The 24,566-nt window shown below is 37.1% G+C and overlaps 1 protein-coding gene across 3 annotated transcripts in view; it reads left to right on the forward strand.

Moving 5' to 3' along the window:
* Positions 1–24,566, forward strand: part of HMCN1 (hemicentin 1) — a 539,309-nt gene that overhangs the window by 360,671 nt on the left and 154,072 nt on the right. For all 3 annotated transcript variants that reach the window (XM_061383493.1, XM_061383492.1, XM_061383494.1), the window contains exons 43-49: positions 2,509–2,631; positions 3,348–3,509; positions 5,931–6,212; positions 7,865–8,032; positions 12,505–12,618; positions 13,314–13,400; positions 21,473–21,664. In XM_061383493.1, the coding sequence (XP_061239477.1) occupies positions 2,509–2,631; positions 3,348–3,509; positions 5,931–6,212; positions 7,865–8,032; positions 12,505–12,618; positions 13,314–13,400; positions 21,473–21,664 (1,128 nt within the window). The remainder of the gene's footprint in view (positions 1–2,508; positions 2,632–3,347; positions 3,510–5,930; positions 6,213–7,864; positions 8,033–12,504; positions 12,619–13,313; positions 13,401–21,472; positions 21,665–24,566) is intronic.

Raw genomic sequence — 24,566 nt, forward strand, 5'->3', positions numbered from 1 at the left:
CTGGGCTCCAAAAATCACTGCAGATGGTGACTGCAGCCATGAAATTAAAAGACGCTTACTCCTTGAAAGGAAAGTTATGACCAACCTAGACAGCATATTAAAAAGCAGAGACATTACTTTGCCAACAAAGGTCCATCTAGTCAAGGCTATGGATTTTCCAGTGGTCATGTATGGATGTGAGAGTTGGACTACAAAGAAAGCTGAGTGCCAGAGAATTGATGCCTTTGAACTGTGGTGTTGGAGAAGACTCTTGAGAGTCCCTTGGACTGCAAGGAGATCCAACCAGTCCATTCTAAAGGAGATCTGTCCTGAGTGTTAATCGGAAGGACTGATGGTGAAGCTGAAACTCCAGTACTTTGGCCACCTGATGCGAAGAGCTGGCTCATTTGAAGAGACCCTGATGCTGGGAAAGATTGAGGGCAGGAGAAGAAGGGGACAGCATAGGATGAGATGGTTGGATGGCATCATCGACTTGATGGACATGGGTTTGGGTAGACTCCGGGAGTTGGTGATGGACAGGGAGGCCTAGCGTGCTGCAGTTCATGAGGTCGCAAAGAGTCGGACACAACTGAGCAACTGAACTTAATGGGTTGGACCTGGAAATTATTATACTAAGCAAAGTAAGTCAGACAGAGAAAGACAAGTATCACGTGATATTGCTTGTATGTGGCATCTAAAAAATGATACAAATGAACTTATTTACAAAACAGAAAACGACTTAGAGAATGAATTTATGGTTACCAGGGGGAAGTGGAGATGCAAAGGGTAGATTTGGAGTTTGGGATTGACAGTTACACACTGCTGTATTTAAAATAGGTAACCATTAAGGATCTACTGATAAATAAATTTTTAAAATCTAGTCAGATATAAAAGTCCAGATCTCAAGAGACTATCTGCATTACAGATACAGGTTTGCAAGTATTTGTATTAATGTAAGTGATACTCACTCATGGGAATGAGTGGAGTTTGATTTGGAGGTCATGGATTTATAGTTGATGGCCATCTAGGTAGCTGTCATTTTCTTCTGTAGACATTTCATGTATGGGATAGGTTATGACAGAGTAAACTGTAGGATTTATCTCGAGAAATGGTATTGCCAAATAAGAAAAGCAACAGTGTGGGGGCAGTTGCGAATATTGGCAGAAGACTAGTTGAAATTATTGAACATAAAATCAAAGCTGGATAGTGAAGTCAGTAAATAAAAGAGTAGATAGATTGGGCGGCTTCTGAAAAGTTTAAGAGCTAGGTCGTTGAATTGAGAGTTGGGAATACTTAAATGAAGGTGCTGTGAGGATAGGATGTGACCTACATTTATAAATTAATAGGAGAAATGTTCTAGATGGTGAAAAGTGTATGGCTTTTGTTGGAGAAAGGGATGAGCAGATCAAGAAACTGAGTAGCCCGATGTTTAGACGTGGCAGTTGAATTTATACAGAATGATGACAGGTCTTCAATGTGAAGAGAAGGGATGGAAACAAGTACCAAATTGTTCAATGAAGGAAAAAGAATGACAGGTTCACAGAGAGTGAAAAGAAAGAGAAAGGGAAGTAAATGGATGAAATGAGCCTCAAAGGAATAGAGAGTTTCATGGAGGTAGTTAAACAATGGCTGGAAACTGCATTTGAGGGTGAGGATTCTCCCACTCCTCAACTCCCAGGAGCTTAGGAGAACAAGCATCTATCATGTGATAATACTGCAGCCAGAAGAGTGTCAAGGGGAGAATTTGGCCAGCAAATGCAGACTCAGCCTCTTAGAGAAAAGTTTGGGTAGTCATTTCACTTTGAAGGTTCCAAGGAGAGGCTGGAGGCCGGTGGGGAGACAGACTGGGCAACCTGGGATTGGGAACATATCTGTTTCTTAGATCAAATTCCTCACCTCTGTTCTTTATTGTTTAGTTGCTAAGCCGTGTCTAACTCTTGTAACCCTATGGACTGTAGCCCACCAGGCTCCTCTGTCCATGGGATTTCCCAGGCAAGAATACTGGAGTGGGTTACCATTTCCTTTTCCAGGGAGTCTTCTCTACCCAGAGATCGAGCCCATGTCTCCTGCTTGGCAGGCAGATTCTTTACCACTGAGCCACATGGGAAGCTTTGCCCCTGTTCTTTACTTTATGTTGTGTGCCTGATGCTTTTTGATTCTGTTCAGCATTTGAGATATCAAAGCTCACAGGTGCAAATGGCTGGGTTAAGTTTAAACTTGATAGATGTCTTCATTTTTCAAATTTAATGTGTCTAAATATCCATAATATACTATATCATCTGTTTATGTCACTCTGAGTATTTGATAATTAAATTTGTCTGTGAAAATGGGAAATCTGCTATTATATATTCATTCTATATCTTACAATTGGCTTGTAATGTGGTGTTGATATGTCAGCTGCAAGTGCTAGATTATTTCTTCATTCCTTTTGAGTGGGAACCTTTTTTTTTTTTTAACATGCAAAGCATTAGGGAAATTTTATAATTGTTCTTAAAATAGTGTTTTTCCTTTTTTAAAAAAATCTTTCAGTACCGCCAAATATTTCTGGTTCTGATGAAGCTGCTCAACTTACAGTCATTGAAGGACACCTCATTAGTCTATTGTGTGAATCAAGTGGTATTCCTCCCCCAAATCTCATTTGGAAGAAGAAAGGTTAGTTTTCATCTTTTGACATTTATATAATTAAGTATAAATATTAAATAAATTCATGTTTTATTTGAAAAATATGCCAATTTATTAATAAACTCATTTGAAGTTTGCATACTAAAATATTAGACAGCATACTTGCTTTATGCTAAATGTGTCACATGCGATAATTCTGTACTGTCAAGGTGAAAATCTTCAGATTTGAGAGTAGTCCCAAGAAGAAATTAATTTAAAGGGCAGCTGTACTGATCACAAATCCACCATTCAATTAACTATTTTTTCTTCTTTAAAATAGGTTTAAAAATTATCTTCTAAAGTAAGCATTTTTTGGTATATGTGACAGTTTTGTAATTATGTTAAATTGAATTCTGAAGTTCAACAGATTTTCAGTTATTCATCAACAAATATGTGTCCTTTAAGTACCAAATCTTCTGAATTTTTAGCTGATTTAAGAAATAATTTTTGTTTTAGAGATTTTTAAAAATTTATTTTACGAAATATGTTTTCTTTAAATGCAATATTGATTGAAAGAAAAGTTTGCAGAAGATAGCCTTCTCTTCCTCCTCCTCTTCTTCCTTTTTGCATAGATTATTATACAGTACCCTCTGCCTTTTGAGTATGTGAACAGGAAGTAAATAAATATGTATTGGTACTCATTAGAAGTATATACACAAATGCCGTATATGTTTGCTTCACATTCTGCCACTTGGTTTTTCTTGCAGGCTCCCCAGTGCTGGCTGATTCTGCAGGGCGAGTCAGAATTTTATCTGGAGGCAGGCAGCTGCAGATTTCAATAGCAGAAAAATCTGATGCAGGGCTCTATTCATGTATGGCATCGAATGTTGCTGGGACTGCAAAGAAAGACTACAGTCTGCAAGTTTACAGTAAGTTATTGATTAGCCAGGCTTTGGCACAATTAAAAAAAAAACAACTTTTCCGTCCTTCTCTTTTTCTTTATATCTTTAAGATTCAAAGTAGTATAGTTATATAGTTGGCCTCCTTGGCCCTGCTTATCCATAAATTCCACATCCATGGATTCAACCAACTGCATATCAAAAGTATTTTTTTCAATGTCCAAAAAGTTAAAAAAAGCAAAACTTGAATTTTTCTGGGCATCAGGAAACTATTTGCATACTATTTACATTGTATTTACAACTGTTTACATATCATTAAAAGGTATTATTGGAAAAGGCAATGGCACCCCACTCCAGTACTCTTGCCTGGAGAATTCCATGGACGGAGGAGCCTGGTAGGCTGAAGTCCATGGGGTCGCTAAGAGTCGGACATGACTGAGCAACTTCACTTTCACTTTTCTCTTTCATGCATTGGAGAAGGAAATGGCAACCCACTCCAGTATTCTTGCCTGGAGAATCCCAGGGACGGAGGAGCCTGATGGGCTGCCACCTATGGGGTTGCACAGAGTCGGACATGACTGAAGCGACTTAGCATAGCATAGCATAACATAAGGTATTATAATCTCGTGATGATTTAAAGTGTAACAGAGGATGTTCAAAGGTTATATGTAAATGCTGTGCCATTTTCTATATAATGGACTTGAGCATCCTCAGATTTTGGTTTCTGAGTCAGATCCTGGAACCAGTCCCCTCTGGATACGCAGGGATAGGTACACCTTTCATAAGAGCCACAAGTTTAAATTGTGTTGACATAACAAGAGAGCAGTTATTTATTTCTAGCTAGTACTTACTCAGTTATACAGCTGTCCATTCTGCATCAACTTGCTGATGGCAGACTCACAATGTGGCTATAATTTGGGGGCAGGGTGGTAGACATGAAATGGGGAGAATGGCATTTTATCATTGGGTATAGTTACAGTATGTAAAAGTATGCCTTTTTGTTTGTTTGTTTAACTTAAACTTTTATTTTGTATTGGGGTATAGCTGATTAACAATGTTGTGATAGTTTCAGGCGAACAGTGAAGGGACTCAGCCCTAGATATACATGTATCCATTCTCCCCCAAACTCCCCCACATATCCCATTTTAAAGATTATTTAATTTATGTAAAATTTTAAAGTATAAAATATGTACATTATCTCATTTAATTTCTACATGAACTATGATATGAGACAAAAATTTGGCCTTCCTTTTTTATCAGTGAAAACTTAAGCCCAGAGAAGTTTCCATGACTAGCTGAGGTCATATGACTTGTGTATGACAGGATAGGCACTCGAATACAGAATTACTAACATGGGTCCATTTGCTTCCCCCACCCCACATATGTCTTTGAGTTTGTTTAATCTTCTTTCTTGGAATCAGGTTCCATTAGGTGAATTTAACTGTAAGGTTACAGAATCTCTGGCCATTGGTGGCTTAAACTAATAGAGATTTATTTTCTGACATAATGAGAAGCTGAGGTTGGCAGTCACTGGAGTTGGTCAGCATCTTACATTTATTAGGACAGGACAGGAGATCTAGGATTCTCCTGGTCCTTTTGTGATCTCAAGATTCTGGTTTCTGTATTTGTAGTGTCAAGTCCACACTGACGGCAAAAAGAAGGAGAAGGGATGTTATCTTTCTCTTTTAGAAGGAGAGCAAAAAATTTCGCAAATCTGCCCCCTCACTTTACCCCTGCCAGCAGACCTCTATTCAGATTTTTTAGATCTACAGTGATTCATTCAGTCACCACAATTTCTAAAGATGGAGAAACAGTCTCAGTTTTTCCAACTCCTCTAGTGGGCGGAAGAAAGGAATTGGTAATGGACTTTGGGTCATGAACTAGATTATCATACATATTTTAAATTAGTATTAGGAAGATTTACATAGGTTAGAGCTACAAGTGATGATAGTTCAAATATTTGTATAATGTCTCCAAAGCAGGAAGAGTAGCTAATGCAACTTTCTTTCCTTACTATACTGAGTTTAGGTATGAACCCATTTAGAAACATTGGAGAAGAATGCCGCCTATCATGTGGCAATGCCATGACTATTAGTCCCAGGTCTTTGCTTTGTAGTTAATTTTTTGACATGAAAAATGATTTTAACTTTGCCTGATGAAAATTCTTATATAAGACTTGGACTTCCCCGGTGGTACAGCATAAAGAGTCTGCCTGCCAATGCAGGAGATGCAAGAGATGTGGGTTCGATCCCTGGATCGGGAAGATCCCCTGGAGAAGGAAATGGCAGCCCACTCCAGTATTCTTGCCTGGAAAATTCCGTGGACAGAGGAGTCTGGCAGGCTACAGTCCATGAGGTCAGAAAGAGTCGGACATGACTGAGCACAGCACATATGTGCTTGGCCTCATCTGAGCAAACATTTCCTATTTCTTTTCTTTTTTTTCTTCCCCAGTTCGACCAACTATATCCAACAGTGGTAGCCACCCTACTGAAATCATTGTAACTCGAGGAAAGAGCGTTTCCTTGGAGTGTGAGGTGGAAGGTGTTCCTCAGCCAGCAGTGACCTGGATGAAAGATGGCCGCCCTTTGACAAAGGGAAGAGGAATGGAAATAATGGATGAAGGTCGTGTGGTTCAGCTGAAGAATGTTCATGTGTCTGACACAGGCCGTTATGTGTGTGTTGCTATGAATATAGCAGGAATGACTGACAGAAAATATGACTTAAGTGTACACAGTAAGTATAAAGAGGCTCCTTAAGTCTGTTAACTGGCTGATAAAATCTACAGCCTCCTGGATGGGAGATATAGACCTCAGGTGTTGAGTGTTTTATTTATAGTCTATTATTTTCTACTATTTGGAAAAGACCCTAATGCTGGGAATGATTGAGGGCAGGAGGAGAAAGGGGCAACAGAGGATGAGATGGCTGGATGACACGATGAACTCAATGGACATGAGTTTGAGCAAATTCCAGGAGATCTGGAAGGGACAAGGAAGCCTGGCATACTGCATTCCTTGGGGTTGCAAAGAGTTGGACACAACTTATGACTGAACAGCAACAAATTTCTACACACATATCACTTCTTTAGATCAGTCTCATCATTATCATGCTATGCCTGACCTCCCTTTTCTTATTTTGCTGAAATAAGCATATATCAGATATTCTTTTAGAAAAGCACATTGTGAAGTCGATAATTATCTTTTTCAAATACTTTTGATCCAATGCCATCCCAAGTGATATTCCTTGATTCTGTGTTTTCCTCATTAGCTGACTTGGTAAGTGTAAACCTAGATTCCTTACAGCTTACTGACCCAGCTTCAGTTGGGCATAAGTTGTATTGAAATCAGCTTTACAATTCTAAATAATGAGCACAAATGTCAGTAGGAATAGATCAGACACACATATACTCCTATTTATGTGTGACACCTATTTGTATGCATATAATTTGAATTGGGGTTTTTAAATCTATAGAATCAATGGTAAATCTAATAGACTTAGTTTTTTGACTTAATTCCAGTTAGAACATGCACAAAGTCTAGTATAGTTTGCAAGCAATGTGTGAAAGCTAATGATTGAAAAGAAATCAGTCTTATGTATCTTTTAGTTAGACTGTGTTTTTTTTTTTTTTTCATTCTTTTTAACAGGTGCTTATTGCATTACTTGAATGTTTTATACTTTATTTGATAAATCCTCTAGGAAAGAACATTTAGGTCCAATGTATTAACAAGAGTGGCTGTCATAAAATTTCCTAGGCAAGACTGATGTTGAGAAATCAAGATCTCAGATTATGATAAATTCCAATTGACTCAGTCCTCTGCTTGCTTCAATTCTGTGAGACTCTGAAAGTAGAGCGCCACTGGCCCTGCTCTGTACAGAAGGAAAACATGATGGAGGGTAACTTTCCCTGGACTACTGAGGGCCATATAGAGGCACTCAAGGCCTGTGTGGAGCCTTGTTTCCTCTCCTTCTGGTGCTGGCTTAATTGGATTTTCATGCCAGTTCTCCTCTAAGCCAGCCCTTGCACTTGCCCAAGCCTGTTGGGTCAATGTGACCTGCCACCCCTCCTCAGACTATCCTGACTGCACTCTGCTCTTGGCCCAAACTTGTCTTCTCAGCCCACTTTGTGTGTTTCACATGTTTTTGTCCACAAGGCACACTTGCCCTCTAGGAGCTGGTCACTCCAGTCTTCTCTAGGGTTCTGGGTTCCCCTCTTCTGCCCCTCTTAGTTGCTCTCTGACTCTCAGGCAGCTCCTTCACATTTTTACTTCCAGGAGTGTCACAGTCATCGTCATCATCATCTCATTGTTGTCATTGTTTATTTTGCTAGTGTTGCCCAGAAAATCATTTTTAAGAATAAACTATTTAGAATTTGGTGCTTTGTCTTACAGCCCCTCCAAGCATCATTGGAAACCACAGGACACCTGAAAATATAAGTGTGGTGGAAAAAAGCTCAGTGTCGCTAAATTGTGAAGCTTCAGGAATTCCCCTGCCTTCAATTACGTGGCTTAAAGATGGGTGGCCCGTCAACCTTAGCAGCTCCCTGCGAATCCTCTCAGGTATTAAAAATTCTTGTAGCTTGGTAATCTGGTTAGCTTCCTGTGGCCACAGCTTATCCTTAATTTCTCATATCTCCATGTTTTATTTTTTTCCTTTTTTGAGCTAACTGCTTACTATAATACCTACTGATCATATTAAGAAAAAACTTTGGAACATCAGAAGCTATAGGACAATGGGGAAAATCTCTAAATATTTCTGGATCCTTGTGAAAGAGTAGTCTTGGCACTTGATTATTACTTAATTCATGGGGATGTCAGAGCATTCATGCTAGAATGAGTACAAACTAATTTGAAAAGTGAAGAATGAAAAGAAGTACTGGAATTGAAACCAGAGCCTAGAGGGTATAATGTTATATAACATATCTCCATATTCAAACAAAGTGTTTGAATTTATTCATGGCTATTCTAAGTGAGATTTGTATTTCCAAGATGGGATAGTTTCTTTTGAGCTAAGACTTTATCATTATTATAGAAGATACTCTGCTGATTCCTCATCTAATTATGTAGGAAAATCTATTATCTTATTCTTTATAGATCAGTGTTAAGTGTAGAGAGAGATGTCTTGGGGCATGCCCCTGGAATCTACCCTTGGCTCCTTTCACTAATGACTTGGATACAGACTAAGAAAATAATCTCTCCAAGTCTGTGGGTAATAAAAAGCAGGGGTACTTAGAAGAATACCTAATGTGTTTAATGAAGACATCTGAATTCAAACACATCTTACTCTGGAACTTCTGAATTAAACCTAACAAAATGAAAGTTAAGTAGACTCCTGTACTCGCTTTCAAAAACCAGTGATGAAAATTAGGGTGAGATATTGCTTCAGAATTCTTCATATGAAAAGATCTCTGAACTGTGTTAGTGATTGAGTATGCATTAGCATTGTAAGGTGTTTTATTGGGAAAAGCAAATACAGTGTTTTGCCACCTGAATATATTTTTACCAGTAAGACAAGACCGGTTGTACTCTGGACTTATCTTACTCATTAGGAAGATGTAAGAAGTATTTATTGACAATATTTTCATGGAGCATAACCATGATGGCCAATAATTGGAAAATAGGCTATATGCCTGATTCCATTTAATCTGAAAAAATAAACTTTGTGTAACCTTATTATCTCATAGTGAAAATTACATTTAAATACTTGAAGAGCCATGGGGTAGAACAGGTTATGTTGGTTGTATGTAGTTCCAGAGGTTAAAAGTAATGCTAATGTATGGAAAATTCTAGGGACAGATTTGGGTCTGAATGCAAACAACTTTAAAACAATATTTGTGTTGTTGAAAGTCAAGATGAACTATTTTAAGAGGTAATGAGCCCCCTGCCCCTAAGGGTATTCAAAGTTTAAATTCCCACTTTTGAAAGATTTTTCAGAAAAGATATTTTCCTAGTATTTGAGTTAGATCTAAATATCCTATTATCTATTTCTTCAAGATCTTGGTGTATAAATGATAGGGACTAAATGAGAAATTTCCATTGCTGTAGTTGTTATATTCATTGCCTATAATTAAATATATAAATGAAAATAATTATTAGCAATGTTTATTGCCTATAATGGACTTCCCAGTGGTAAAGAATCTGCCTACTGATGCAGGAGACACAGGTTCAATTCCTGGCTCAGGAACATCCCCTGGAGAGCAGAATGGCAATCCACTCCAGTATTCTTGCCAGGATAATCCCATAGACAGAGGAGCCTGGCAGGCCCCAGTCCTTGGAGTCACAGAGTTAGACACAACTGAGCATGCACACATTACCTACAACACTAGATCTATGCGCTCCGGCAAGTTACTTCACTTTGCTAACCTCCGTTCTTCACTTGTAAGTGAAGATAGTAGTAGTATTTAGGGGTTTTTATAAAGATGAGTTAATATGTGTAAAGCAGCTAACACAGTGCCTGCTTATATCCTAAGCATCCAATAACGTGTTTGCCTTTATTGTCATAGACAACCTGCTAAAAAGTTTGGGTCTCCCTATCCTGGGAAACCTTCCCATGTCCTACAGTGCATTCATTTTCTTGAGACTTCCATCCTCTGTTGATCTTAGAGAATGCATACTGATGGCAAAGATTTTATTATAATTTGGTTACCAAAAACCTGGACACTTTATCTTCTTCTCTTAAAAATATCCTTGTTTTTGCATTCTCAATTGCTGAAAAAGTAGGAAACTTTTTAAATATAACTACATTAGAGCTCCTGGAAATGAAAAAGTCAAGACAGAGTGATGTACTCTGGCTTATAATAGATTCACAGGAGTAGTGTTTTGGTTTTATCGTATAGTTTTGTTTTGCTTGACTAGCAAATGGAGATCCCTGAGCGAACACAGTAGAAGTATTTCACCTTGTGACGCTGCCAGAGGAGTCATTCAGTTTTACAGTCTGAACATGTGTGCTGTGCAGTTGATGACTGAGAATCAGATGAATGGTGTATGACTCGTTCCTTGATCAGCTGCACGTTCCTGTTTCATTAAGATTAGTTCTCCTGAGACGTTAAGTCAAGTTTTTCATTGTTGAAGCCTCTGTTATTGTTATGAAGTTACCTGCCAAGAACAGATAGCTGACTATAAAATTTAATAGGTACAAGAAATGTCTCCATCTAAGTCTAATTTACTGTCATCTTTTTTTATTTTTTTGTCTTTCACTGGAATGAGGGAGAGGACCAGGAAACAAAGAGAAAAGAAAGATCATGAGATTTATGAGGTTGAGGTTTGCTGAGCCAGCAATTACTCATAAAAATTGTATTGTTTTAATAATATCTTTCAACTGGCATCATATTATGGTCTCACAGTCTCACTAATTTGAAGTAGCAGTGAGTGCTTGAATCTTTTCTTAATTAATATGTTTTTTGACATGTTTAGAGAATTTTTGTATTCAACTTTGCTTACTTAAATTCAACTGAGAGAAAAGACTAAATTTGGTAGTAGATGCTAAACAAAGTTCATCTTTCAATGGGTTGAGGATAAGTAGGTTGCTTAAAGGGAAAAAAAAAAAAAGCTCAATGAGGACTTGCTTTGTTTATAAAAACAGAAAGCAGATGGAAATTCCTGATGAATTCAGATCCAGGTGAATATTTACAAGAAAATTTTATGTTTAACCATTTCAATTGTTTTAGTTCAAATTCAGGGTACTAAGCAAAAATATACCAAATGAAAAATTATTACAAAATCTAAGAAATGATTTACATTTTGTTCTTAGAAATTACTTCTCAAATGATTTCAAGGACTCTGCTCTTTCAGCATATTTCTTTGTTCTCTGCTGGCTTTGTTTCAGTCTCATTTGCTGACTCCTCTTTCCTTGATCCTTAAGAGGAATTTTCCTCCAGATCACACCCTTCAGCATATCAGTTTCATTCCTAGTCTACCAGTCTTTCTTCATTATGTAGAATTCAGAATATAAGGAGGAAAAAAAATCAGAGTCATGCTCATAAGGGAGGTGGCCCTCATAAACTTTGATATAAATAGCTCTAGAATTCCATGAAACTCAAATTGAAAACTGGTTGTCAGTCTTCATGGTTTCATCCATCTCTTGTATAATTGATGTCATTCCAATCTGGGTTGTTGGTGTAGTATTCTTTCTAATGTTTCCATTTCATATGTTCCATGGAAAACTGGGAATCTTTTCCTAAACATTCTGTCACAGTTGTTTTTCTGAAGTATGAATCATACCATGACTTTGTTTGTTTACATACTTCCATAGCCTTAGTGCAGAGAAGGCGATGGCACCCCACTCTAGTACTCTTGCCTGGAAAATCCCATGGACGGAGGAGCCTGGTAGTCTACAGTCCATGGGGTCACGAGGAGTCGGACACGACTGAGCGACTTCACTTTAACTTCTCACTTTCATGCATTGGAGAAGGAAATGGTAACCCACTCCAGTGTTCTTGCTTGGAGAATCCCAGGGACGGGGGAGCCTGGTGGGCTGCCGTCCATGGGGTCACACAGAGTCGGACACGACTGAAGCGACTTAGTGATAGCGATGGCCTTTAGTGAACATAATAAATCCTACATTCCTTAACTTAGCGTTTGAGGACCCACAGAATCCTCAGAATTGGCCACACTCCAGCTAGTTTCATCTCTCACTGTCTTCTCCCCTGTTCTGTTTTAGGTGCCACACCTACTTTCTACCCCTGTATCCTCGTGCTCCAGCTACAGTGGTATCTTTTGACTCCTTTCTGTGTTAAAGTATACTTTACCTTGCAAGATTATGTTCAAACATCACCTCTGTGAAACTCCATTTCTTGCTTGATGTCACCTGGGTTATATTAACTTTCTTTGTCCATTAAACTGGAAAATTGTTCTGAATTATCCATTCTGTTATATACAGCCTCAAAATGTGATATTTATTAAAAACTCGACATAAATACATTTTAAAAGACTTTGAAGTGAATCGATTAAATTTTACTAAAATTCAGCATTGCATGGCAAACTTGTAAAGTTGCAGATTTCTTTTTGAGTCATCCGGTGGTTTGCTTCTCCAGGAGGTAGGATTCTGCGATTGATGCAGACCAGAACAGAAGATGCTGGCCAGTACACATGTGTTGTAAGAAACGCAGCTGGTGAAGAAAGAAAAATCTTCCGGCTTTCAGTATTAGGTATTTATACAGTTTACAATATTGACTCAGTGGACCTGAGTTTGAGCAAACTCTGGTAGATGGTGAAGGACAGGGAAGCCTGGCGTGCTGCAGTCTGCAGTCCATGGGGTCACAAAGAGTCAGACATGACTGAGTGACTGAACAACAGCAGAAAAAAATAAAATTGTCTTAAACACATTGTGGAAGCAGATTTAACATTTATCTGCAGCTTGATCTTATATTTATATATTCTTTGGCCCCTGGATTGCCACTCTTGGCAAGAATTCAATGTTAGAATGGCTTGTATGTAATCAGTTGGATTAAAATGGCTGAAATGCCATGTCTTGTCAGTTCACAATTGTTCACCAGTGTTCTAAGGCTGTGATAACTTTTTTAATGTGAGTGTGTATCTGAATTGTAGAGAGAGAAATAAGTGTCTCATAGATTTTGTTACTCATTGACTTCTTGACAGATTTATCTGGATTTTATGATTTACATATAATAAAATTCATTATAATTGAATTTATGACATGTAACTTTATAGTTTATCTTAGAATTGATCAAGCAATATGGTAACATTATTCTAGTAAACAAATAATAATGAGAATTTGGATTGTTTTAAAGGGTACAGCTTAATAAAAAAATATAAAATAGATACCTATAAATAACCAAATTGCTGTTATAATTGTTCCTTTTTCTGTCTTTTTTTTTCAAAGTACCACCTCACATCATGGGTGAAAATACATTTGAAGATGTGAAAGTAAAACAGAAGCAGAGTGTTACACTGACTTGTGAAGTGACAGGTAAGGGGCTCAGCTCTTTGATTTTTCCTCAGCTCACTGGCTATTCATTGCCTTCACTTACATCACAATTAGTTGAGAATAATCAAGGCATTTGAAATTGAATTCTAGACCAATATAGGTGGTAGAAATATAGGAAAAAATCTTTCAGATTCTATGGAGATAAAAAGGAAATTCTTAACAGTGAAAAAAGGAAGGGAGAGAAGCATGGAACAGAGACAGAAAAAGAAATACATGCTGGTCTTTTCTTTCAATTAGGTAAATTGCTTTTCTTTTTTAAGTCTTCTGTTTGTGGGTAGGATTTTTCTTTCCCACCTCCTATTAGTTTTTCTTTCATCCCCATGTTTGCACCTTCCTTTCCTTCTTACTGCTTTCTTCAAAGAAATAATTTTGGTGAAAGGATAGCATCATTAATAGTTACCCACCATCAATTATGATCAAAAATGTCACCTTTAGTTAACATGTTTGTGTATAATAAAGTGAATGGAGATGAATAAAAATGAAAATTCTAAAGCTTTTACTGGCTTTCTCCATGAATCATTGTGTTGCATGTAATACAAATAAATATGTGAGAGAACATTTCCAAGACCATCTCTTTAGTGAAGGCATGACCTTGCAGTTTTAATGGAACAACTGGAGCAGCCCATACATTTTACAGAACGTAAGAGTTGTAAGGAAGAGTCAATGGATGTATTGCTTTGTTGTTTAGATGCCCCATAATACATTTATGAAAGCAAGGAAGTATTTTCATTTCAGAAAGGCAGATATAAAAACTGTCACGTATACATTATGTAACCTGTTTTCTTCTTTATTTAAAACGATGTGGTAACAACTCTTGCATAGAGACCATCTGCCTAAATTTTATAACATCTTATCTTGAGCCTTCTAGCTTCTTCTTAATGTTTCACTTGGTTTTTAGAAATTTCTTTTTTATTTTTGTTTCATCAAGATATAATTGATATATAGTATTGCGTAACTGTAAGGTGAACAACATAAGGATTTTACACACACACACAGACTACCACACTGTTAACACCCATCACCTCACACAGCTGCACACTTCTTTTGTGATTATAACTTTCATGATCTACTTTCTTGTAGCTTTCAAATATACAATAAGTATTGTTAACTGTAGTCATGATTATTATCTTGTTATTTGAAGTTTGTGCTTTCTGACCACCTTCACTTATTTATCCCACCTCCAACCCCCTCCCTATACAATCACTAATGGGTTCTCAGTTTCTGTGACTTTGATTTTATTAGATTCCATGTATAAGAGAGATCAGACAGTATTTGTCTTTGTCTGTCTGACTTATTTCACTTAGCATAATGTCCTCAAGGTTTATCCATGTTGTCACAAATGTTAGGATTTCTTTTTCATGGCTGGATAATACTAAAAAAAAAAAAATATATATATAAATATATACACATATATATCAGATCAGATCAGTCGCTCAGTCGTGTCCGACTCTTTGCGACCCCATGAATCGCAGCACGCCAGGCCTCCCTGTCCATCACCAACTCCCGGAGTTCACTCAGACTCACGTCCATCGAGTCAGTGATGCCATCCAGCCATCTCATCCTCTGTCGTCCCCTTCTCCTTTTGTCCCCAATCCCTCCCAGTATCAGAGTCTTTTCCAGTGAGTCAACTCTTCACATGAGATGGCCAAAGTACTGGAGTTTCAGCTTTAGCATCATTCCTTCCAAAGAAATCCCAGGGCTGATCTCCTTTAGAATGGACTGGTTGGATCTCCTTGAAGTCCAAGGGACTCTCAAGAGTCTTCTCCAACACCACAGTTCAAAAGCATCAATTCTTCAGCGCTCAGCCTTCTTCATAGTCCAACTCTCACATCCATACATGACCACTGGAAAAACCACAGCCTTGACTAGACGGACCTTTGTTGGCAAAGTAATGTCTCTGCTTCTGAATATGCTATCTAGGTTGGTCATAACTTTCCTTCCAAGGAGTAAGTGCCTTTTAATTTCATGGCTGCAGTCACCATCTGTAGTGATTTTGGAGCCCAGAAAAATAAAGTTTGGCACTGTTTCCACTGTTTCCCCATCTATTTCCCATGAAGTGGTGGGACCGGATGCCATGATCTTTGTTCTCTGAATATTGAGCTTTAAGCCAACTTTTTCACTCTCCACTTTCACTTTCATCAAGAGGCTTTTGAGTTCCTCTTCACTTTCTGCCATAAGGGTGGTGTCATCTGCATATCTGAGGTTATTGATATTTCTCCCGGCAATCTTGATTCCAGTTTGTGTTTCTTCCAGTCCAGCGATTCTCATGATGTACTCTGCATATAAGTTAAATAAACAGGGTGACAATACACAGCCTTGACAAACTCCTCTTCCTATTTGGAACCAATCTGTTGTTCCATGTCCAGTTCTAACTGTTGCTTCCTGACCTGCATACAGATTTCTCAATAGGCAGGTCAGGTGGTCTGGTATTCCCATCTCTTTCAGAATTTTCCACAGTTTATTGTGATCCACACAGTCAAAGGCTTTGGCATAGTCAATAAAGCAGAAATAGATGCTTTTCTGGAACTCTCTTGCTTTTTCCATGATCCAGTCATAAACACTATATATATGTGTGTATATATATAGTATTTAATATTAGTATTATATATTGTAGAATAATAGTGTTTAATAATAACATTAAATTACATGTAGAGTTTTGCATATGTCGCATTATCTTTATCCAGTCATCTATCCATGGACACTTCGTTTGTTTCCTTGTCTTGGCTATTGTGAATAATGCTGCAGTGAACATGGTAATGCAGATGTCTCTTTTGAGATAGTGATTTCATTTTCTTCAGATTGTTGAACACATAGTAATTCTATTTTCAGTTTTTTGAGGAACTGTGATACTGTTTTCCATAGAGGTTATACCAATTTACATTCCCTCCAAAGGTGTACAAGGATTCCTTTTTTTCACATCCTCATCAACACTTGCCATTGACTGTATTTTTTTTTAAATTTTTATTGGACTGTAGTCAATTTACGATGTTGTGTTAGTCTTAGGAGTATAGCAAAGTGAATCTGATATACGTGTATCCACTCTTTTTAGATTCTTTTCCCATATAGGTCATTAGAGTATAAAGTAGAGTTCTTTGTGCCATCCAGTAGATCTTTGTTAGTTATCTGAGTTCTTTGTGCCATATAATAGGTCCTTATTAGTTACCTGTCTGATATATAGTAGTGTGTATATGCCAGTCCCAGCCTTCCAATTTATCTGTCCCCTCTCTTATTCCCTAGTCACCATAAGTTTATGTTCTACATCTGTAACTCCTATGTTTTTGGTAATAGCTGTTCTAACAAGTGTAAAGTGCTATCTCATTGTGCTTTTATTTGTTTTTCCTGGATGATTAGTGACATTGAACAGCTTTTCTTGTACCTGTCAGCCATTTGAATATCTTCTTTGCAAAAATATCTATTCAGGCCCTTTGCCAAATTTTTAATTGGATCCTTTGTATGTTTGTGTGTGTGTGTGTGTTTTGCTATTGAGTTATATGAGTTCCTTACATATTTTGAATATTAACCACTTTATCAGATAGTGGCTTGCAAATATTCTTCCTATTTCATAGTTGCCATTTCATTTTGTTGATGGTTTCTTTGCTGTATAGAGTTTTTTAGTTTGATATAGTCCTGTTTGTTTGTTTTGGCTTTTGTTGCCTGTACTTCTGGTGTCATATCTTAGAAATCATTGCCAAGACCAGTGTCAGAGAGCTTTGCCCCTACGTTGTCTTTCAGGAGTTTAAGGGTTTCAGGTCATACATTTAAGTCTTTGATCCATTTCAAGTTAATTTTTGTGAGTAGTGTAAGATATGGATCTAGTTTTTCTTTTTGCATGTGAATATCCAGTTCTCCCACCACAACTTATTGAGGAGACTGTTTTTTTCCATTGAGTATTCTTAACCGTCCTGACAGAGAAGGCAGTGGCACCCCACTCCAGTACTCTTGCCTGGAAAATCCCATGGATGGAGGAGCCTGGTAGGCTGCAGTCCATGGGGTCGCTAAGAGTCGGGCACAACTGAGCGACTTCACTTTCACTTTTCACTTTTATGCATTGGAGAAGGAAATGGCAACCCACTCCAGTATTCTTGCCTGGAGAATCCCAGGGATGGAGGAGCCTGGTGGGCTGCCATCTATGGGGTTGCACAGAGTCGGACACGACTGAAGTGACTTAGCAGCAGCAGCAGCAGCAGCAGCAACCCTCCTGATTGTGTATGTATTAGTTTCTTTCCATTTATAATTCTGTTCCATTGGTCTGTGTGTCTTTTTTATGGAATACCTTACTGGTTTGATGACTGGAGCTTTATAATATAGTTTTAACTGAGGATATGTGATGCTTCTCATTTTGTTCTTCCTTCTCAGGATCGCTTTGGCCATTGAGGATCTTTTGTAGTTCCAAACAAATTTTAAGATTTTTTTTTTCCTGTACCTGTTTAAAAAAAATGCCATGGGAATCTTCATAGGGATTGTATTGGACCTATAAATAACTTTGAGTAATATGGACATTTTAACAATATTAATTCTTCCAGCCCATGAATACAAGATATCTGTCCATTTATTTGTGTCTTCTTTTATTTATTTCATCAGTGTCTTATAGTTTTCAATATAGGGATCTTTCACTTCCTTGATTATATTTATTACTAAGTTTTTTTTTGGTTTTGATGCTATTGTAAATTACATTTTTAAAAATTTCTTTTGCAGATAATTTGTTGTTAGTGTGTAAAATGCTACTGATTTTTATCTTGATTTTGTATCTGAAGCTTTACTGAATTTGTTAATTAAAGCTAATAGGTTTTTTTTGGTGGAATCTTTAGGATTTTCTCTATAACCATGCCATTTACAAACAGAGACAACTTCTTCCTTTCCAATACTGATGCCTTTTCTTTTTTGTGTGTGATTATATGGCTCATATTTCTAATACTGTGTTGAATAGGAATGGTGAGAATGGGCACTCCCATCTTGGTCTTAAAGAAAAAACTTTTACTCTTTCACCATTCAGTATGATGTTAGCTGCAGAGTTGTTATATGGCCTATTTTATATTGAAGAATGTTCCTTCTATATACGATTTGTTGAGATTTTTTTTTAATCATGAACAGATGTTGAATTTTGTCAAAAGCTTCTGTGCATCTACTGATATGGATATATGATTTTTATCTTTCATTCTGTTGATGTGATGTATTATATTTTCTGTGTGTCTTGAACCATCCTTGAATCCCAGGGATGAATCCCATTTGATCATGGTACATGATCCTTTTAATTTAATGTTGAATTCCATTTTCTAGTTTTTGTTTTTTTTTTTTTTTTTGAGAATTTTGGTTTTGTATTCATCAGGGATATTGGCCTGTAGTTTTCTTTCTTACCTGACTTTGGTATCAGGGTAATGCTGGCCTTCTCAAATGAGTTTGGGAATGTTCCCTTGTCAATTTTTTAAAGAGTCTGGGAAGAATTGATATTAGTTCCTTTTTAAAGACTTGGTAAAATTTATCACTGAAACCATCTGGTCTCAGCTTTTCCCTTTTGGGAGGTTTTAGATTTCTGGTTTAATGTCCTTACTAGTAATTGGTCTGTTTAAAATTTTCTGTGTTCTCATGGTTTAGTCTTGGCAGGTTTTATATTGCTAAGAATTTATTCCTTTTCCCCTGGATTGTTCAACTCGTTGGCTATAATTTTGGAGAGTAGTCTCTTATGATTCTTGTAGTTCTGTGGTATCAGTTGTAATGTCTCCTCTTTCATTTGTAATCTTATTTATTTTGATGCTCTTTCATCTCTCTTTTTTTCTTAGTCTAGCTAAAGGTTTATAAATTTTATTTTTTCAAAGAACCAGTGTTAGTTTTATATCTTTTCTGTTGTTTTCTTGTACTCGATTTCATTTATTTCTGCTCTAATATCTAATTTATTTCCATTTAAGAATGCCATGTTTAATTTCTTAGAAGACTGGTCTGGTGGTGGTTTTGGTTTTTGTTTGTTACTCTCAGGTTTTGTTTGCTTGGGAAAACCTCTTATTCATATTTTTTCAGCTTTAGTATTCTTGGTTGACTGGCTTTTGGTTTTTGTTTTTTTTTTTTTTAGAGTATCTTAGGCCAGTCTCTCTTAGCCTTCTAAGTTTCTTATGAGAAATCTGCCTATACTCTTACTTACTGGAGTTCCCTTGTGTGTGATATGTTGCTTTCCTCTTACTGCATTCAAAATTTAGTTATAATGTATTTAAATGTAGCCCTTTTTAGTTCAACCTATTTGGGATCTTATGGGGCTCATGAATGTGAATGTCTATTTGGGGAATTTTTCAGACATTATCACTTTAAATATACTTTCTCTTGCTTTCTCATTCTCTTTTCCTTCTGGGATTCCCATAATGTATATATTGTTTTGGTGATAGTACTTCCTAACTCCTGTAGGCTTTCTTCATGTTTCTTTATTCTTTTTTTTCATTTTGATGCTCTGATTAGATAACTTCCAATATTCTAGTTCACTGATTATTTCTTTTGCTTGGTCAAGTCTGAAGTTGAGGCTTTCTTTTGAATTCTTTAGTTCGGTCATTGTATTCTTTAGCCCTAGGATTTGTTTGTTTGGTTGTGGGGGTTTTGTTTTTTCTCTGTGGTTTCTATTTCTTTGTTGAACTTCTCATTTTGTTTGTGCATTATTTTCTTAATTTTGTTTACTAGTCTTCTTTAAGAGGATTATTCATAGATCTCCACATTTTTAGGGTCAATTGTTTTGTTATTGGGGCTTTATTAGTTTCTTATGAAGTGTCATGTTTAACCAATCCCTTGCAGTGGTGTCTGCACACTTGAGGGTCTCCAATTCCAGACTTTAAAGGTTTGCTTCAGCAGAGATAGTTCTTCACCATGCAACTCAACTTGGGATTCTGTCTGGGTCAGCTGGTAGCATGCTTGCACGGATGGGCCTTTCTGTCAGGGTCTCTATTTGGGTGAGGCCCGCGGTCTCTTCCTGAAATGTGAGGTCAGGACACAGAGTGCCATGTGTCTATACTCAGCAGTTAGGTGAACCTGTGAGCTTGCTTTCTTGCCCTGTTAGGGCTAAAGAACAGACTTCATTGCCAATACAGTTGAGCCTTAGTATATCATCCTAGTCCATTTTCCTAACAGAACTTGTTTTTATAGTTCTACATTTTCAAAATAAAAAAATCTGAGCAATTTAAAACAGTATTTTTAAAAGTCCCGTTAAAATATGAAAGGTATTTTTTCTAAAGGCTATAAATATTAAAGGAATAGTACTATGTATTTCTGTCTTTCTACTTATCTATATATCTATGCTAGAATCCTGGTATAAACACAAAATACCTGCTTGTTGAATTGTTTAATTAAAGGCTTTCCTTATTTGCAGCTTTCCCCCCAAAATATAAAATCTTCTTTAGAAATTTAATATGCATATAAAGGTATTCATGAGTAACAATTTTAGTAAAAATGTATGCTCCATTCTTTTTTAAATGTATTTTATTATGAAAATATTTAATTGTAATAACCTAAGGTATGGGGGGGGGTGGTGTGTGTGTGTGTTAGTCATTCAGATGTGTCTGACTCTGCAGTCCCATGGACTGTAGCCCACCAGGCTCCTCTGTCTATGGACTTCTCCAGGCAAGAGTACTGGAATGGGTAGCCATAGGGATCTTTCTAACCCAGGGATCAAGCTCAGGTCTCCTGCATTGCAGGCAGATTTTTTACCATCTGAGCCACCAGGGAAGCCCAAGGTATGGTATAAATTTAGTTAAACACAAAGACTAATATAACTATTTCACTTGTAGATTTTAAAAATATAAGCATGATTATTATTGTAAATTCATTTATGTTAGCAAATTTATTTTAAAATGAATAGCTTTCCATTCTTTTAGAAGTAGAATAATTAAAAAGGGAAATGAATGAAAAATGCATCCCTTTCTTTATTTTTTAATTTTGTATTGGAGTATAATCCAGATAAAACCATAATGTGAAAAGATTCATGTACCCCGGTGTTCATTGCAGCACTGTTTAAATTGCATCCTTTTAGTTACCAATTGTAGACGTGATAATTAGCCAGCACTCAGAAATGTCTTTTGTTACAGGGAATCCAGTACCAGAAATAACATGGCATAAAGATGGTCAGCTCCTGAAAGAAGATGACACTCATCATCTTATGTCTGGTGGCCGTTTTCTTCAAATTGTGAATGCCCAAGTGTCACACACCGGAAGATACACATGTTTGGCATCTAATACAGCTGGTGACAAGAGCAAAAGTTTCAGTCTTAATGTGTTGGGTAGGTGTAAGCATTGCTTCAAATCTTGACGAATCAGCCATGGCAACAAGTTCAATTCCCTTCTTTTATTGTTTAGTTAGTATTTCTACCTGGACCAGAGCTTGTGTACATTTGCTTATTTTCTTTCATTAATTAATTTATACATTCATTCATTCCATTTGGCATACCTACCGTTTCCAGGACTGTGTTTTGTACCAAGCACAACTATGAATAAGATATACATTAAATAAATAGTAATAAAGGAAAAACAAATACTAGTAAAAGAGAAGCAGGTTAACAATGAAAGGAGCTCAATGTGAGATATTTTATCATTTCTTTGGGGGAGTCTGCCATTATTGGTAATTGTACATACTGGAATCTCTGTTGGTAACTAAGATGAAGAATAAATGTGGACAAACTCATGAAAATTTTATGCTTGCTCATGAGTGATAATGAATTAACACAATCCCTTGTGAGGCTGAAGGGTTAAAACAGCATTAAAATGCTTTTATTTTAGAAATGTGTTTCCTCTGTCTTAAAACACATCATCTCTTCTTCCCTTTGCTAACTTATATATCAGTACTGGGGGCTGCTCGTACTGGGGTGGGCGACTGCTGTAGATTTTCTTTTCCTTCACATAACATGCTGCTCCTCTGTTTTTATGTGTGTTTATCTATTTGTTTGCTAACTCATTAATACCTAAAAAATCTTAGAGGGTACTACTGTGCAGTAAATTACCTGGAAATTGCAATTTTTTTGTTTTTTACCATTTGATTAATGATTCTTTTTCCTAGATAAATTCCCTCCCCTGGAGATTAATGTGCAATGTGTAAATTCTATATTGAGTCAGTGATGAGCTGTGAAGATTCCCAGGTTAAAACATACACTGAGACCACAAGTGTAGGTTTTAAATCTAAAATGGCTTCCTTCTCATTTAACACAGATGACTTGTACATTTGAATATCAAGCCCTTTGAACACAAGAAAAACTATACCATGAAAACAAATGGTCTAAGAATGGTGAAATAACTGTACGTTCAGTTTCTGCAGCATTAAAGTTATACTTATTTCTCAAAAATAACATTAAAATAGAGTCCAGATTTCTGCTCACATTAGAAATTTAAAGTGTACCACCTAAATATATTGCATTTGATTACTGATATCAAAACGTGTTTCATTCTACTAAAACAGACTGACTATACTTGAGGATGCAAATTCTGGCTATTTTTTAATTTCTTTACTTGTATGTTATGATAGTTACTGGCTAGACTAGTGGAATAGCTAGTCTCATACAGGATACAGTCCTCAGGCAGCTTACAGTCTAGTTGAGTAGAAGAGACATGTCAGCCAGAAAAGCTAAGTCAGAATACTGGATAATGTATAAGTAAGTATTAAATGAATACTATATATAAGTAATACTTATATAAAATATAAACTCCCTAAGGCAAAGCTGTTTTTATCTTGAAAAAATACAGCCCCAGCACCTGTTACCTGAATCAATAACAACGAGAGTTCGTGAGCCAATTGTCCTGTAACAAACTCATCTTCCCTGCATGCCCATCAGTGTTTGAAAGTCAAATACCCAGCCCGGGATTTCCTCCCCGCTGCTGTAGCCTGCTGCTTCTCTTAGATCTCTAAATTCCTCATGACCCCTTCCTCCCACCAGTGATTGACCTCCCAGTACTGGCTCATGTCCAGATCCTACCCCTGTCCTCTGGAAACTAGATTTCAAACTGTTTCCAGCTCCTTGCAGTAATTGAACTCTGACCCTTCCCAGGAGACATCAGCTCCCTGGGGATTCTCTCCCGTGGGGATCACTTATTCTATATCACAGGCATCTCAAGTTATATTATCTGACTATATTCCTTCCTCCACTTCCTACTCGCTTTCTGGGTGCTTATTTCTTGCCATTCTCATTCATTCATTGAAGATGAGGGATCTGAATCAAAGTCTTCTTTTCACCAACTTCATAAAAAGTTAAGGCTATTTAAGTGTGTATATTTGCAAGTTTTAGTCTACCCAGCCATAATTTAGTGTTCTTACCCTTTCTTTTCCTAGAGGGTGAATTATCCTTTTTGTTCACAATTACTGCTTCTGCCCTTCATCCTGTATCTTGTCCCACTTCTTTGGTCTGTCAGTCATACCCATTGTCTGCCTTACCTCCAGCTTCATCTTCTGTTGCCTCCATCACTTCATATAGTCAACACTCCGTCTATCCATCTTATCCCACTAAAAACAAGCTTCTGCCCACACCATTCTTGATACTACTGTTGTAAGACTACCTGCTGTTAGATCAAACATTGTTCAATTCTTATGTTCATGGTTGGATCCCTAAATGATGTATCCCTTTCTCCTGGACACTGTCCTTCCCTAGTTATCCTTGCACACCTTTGGTTGCTATCTTTCTCTCTCCTTTATGAACTCTTACTTAATCCATCTCTTAAACGTTAGGTCCCCTTATGTTTCATCCTTATTTCATTGCTCGTTTTACTGTAGTCTCATCAGGTAACAAATTTAATTCCCAGAGGTTTAATTATCATTTCCTATCAACTGGAGACTTTTAAAAATCCATACCTGCCACCCAGATCTTTCTCCCAAGGTTCAGATTTCTATATACAATTGCTTTTTGGACATTTCTACCTGGAATTCTTACAAGCGTTTAGTCAGACTGAACAAACCATCTTCCCCTCCTGAATGTGCAGGTCTTTCCGTATCTTCTCTTGGTTTTGCCTCAGTGCAATTTACCTAGGTTCATTCCCAAGCACGAAAATTGGAAGTTACCTTTGATTTTGGTTTCTTAGCCCCTTAAGTTCTATCATCAAGTCCTGACACTTGGTTTTCTAAATCCTTCTTTAGTTGTCCCCTCCTCCCTGTTCCTTTCTCCACTGCTCTAGTTCAGATCAGATCAGATCAGATCAGTCGCT

This window comes from Bos javanicus, chromosome 16 (assembly GCF_032452875.1).
Source record: "Bos javanicus breed banteng chromosome 16, ARS-OSU_banteng_1.0, whole genome shotgun sequence".
Classification (NCBI taxonomy): Eukaryota; Metazoa; Chordata; class Mammalia; order Artiodactyla; family Bovidae; genus Bos; species Bos javanicus.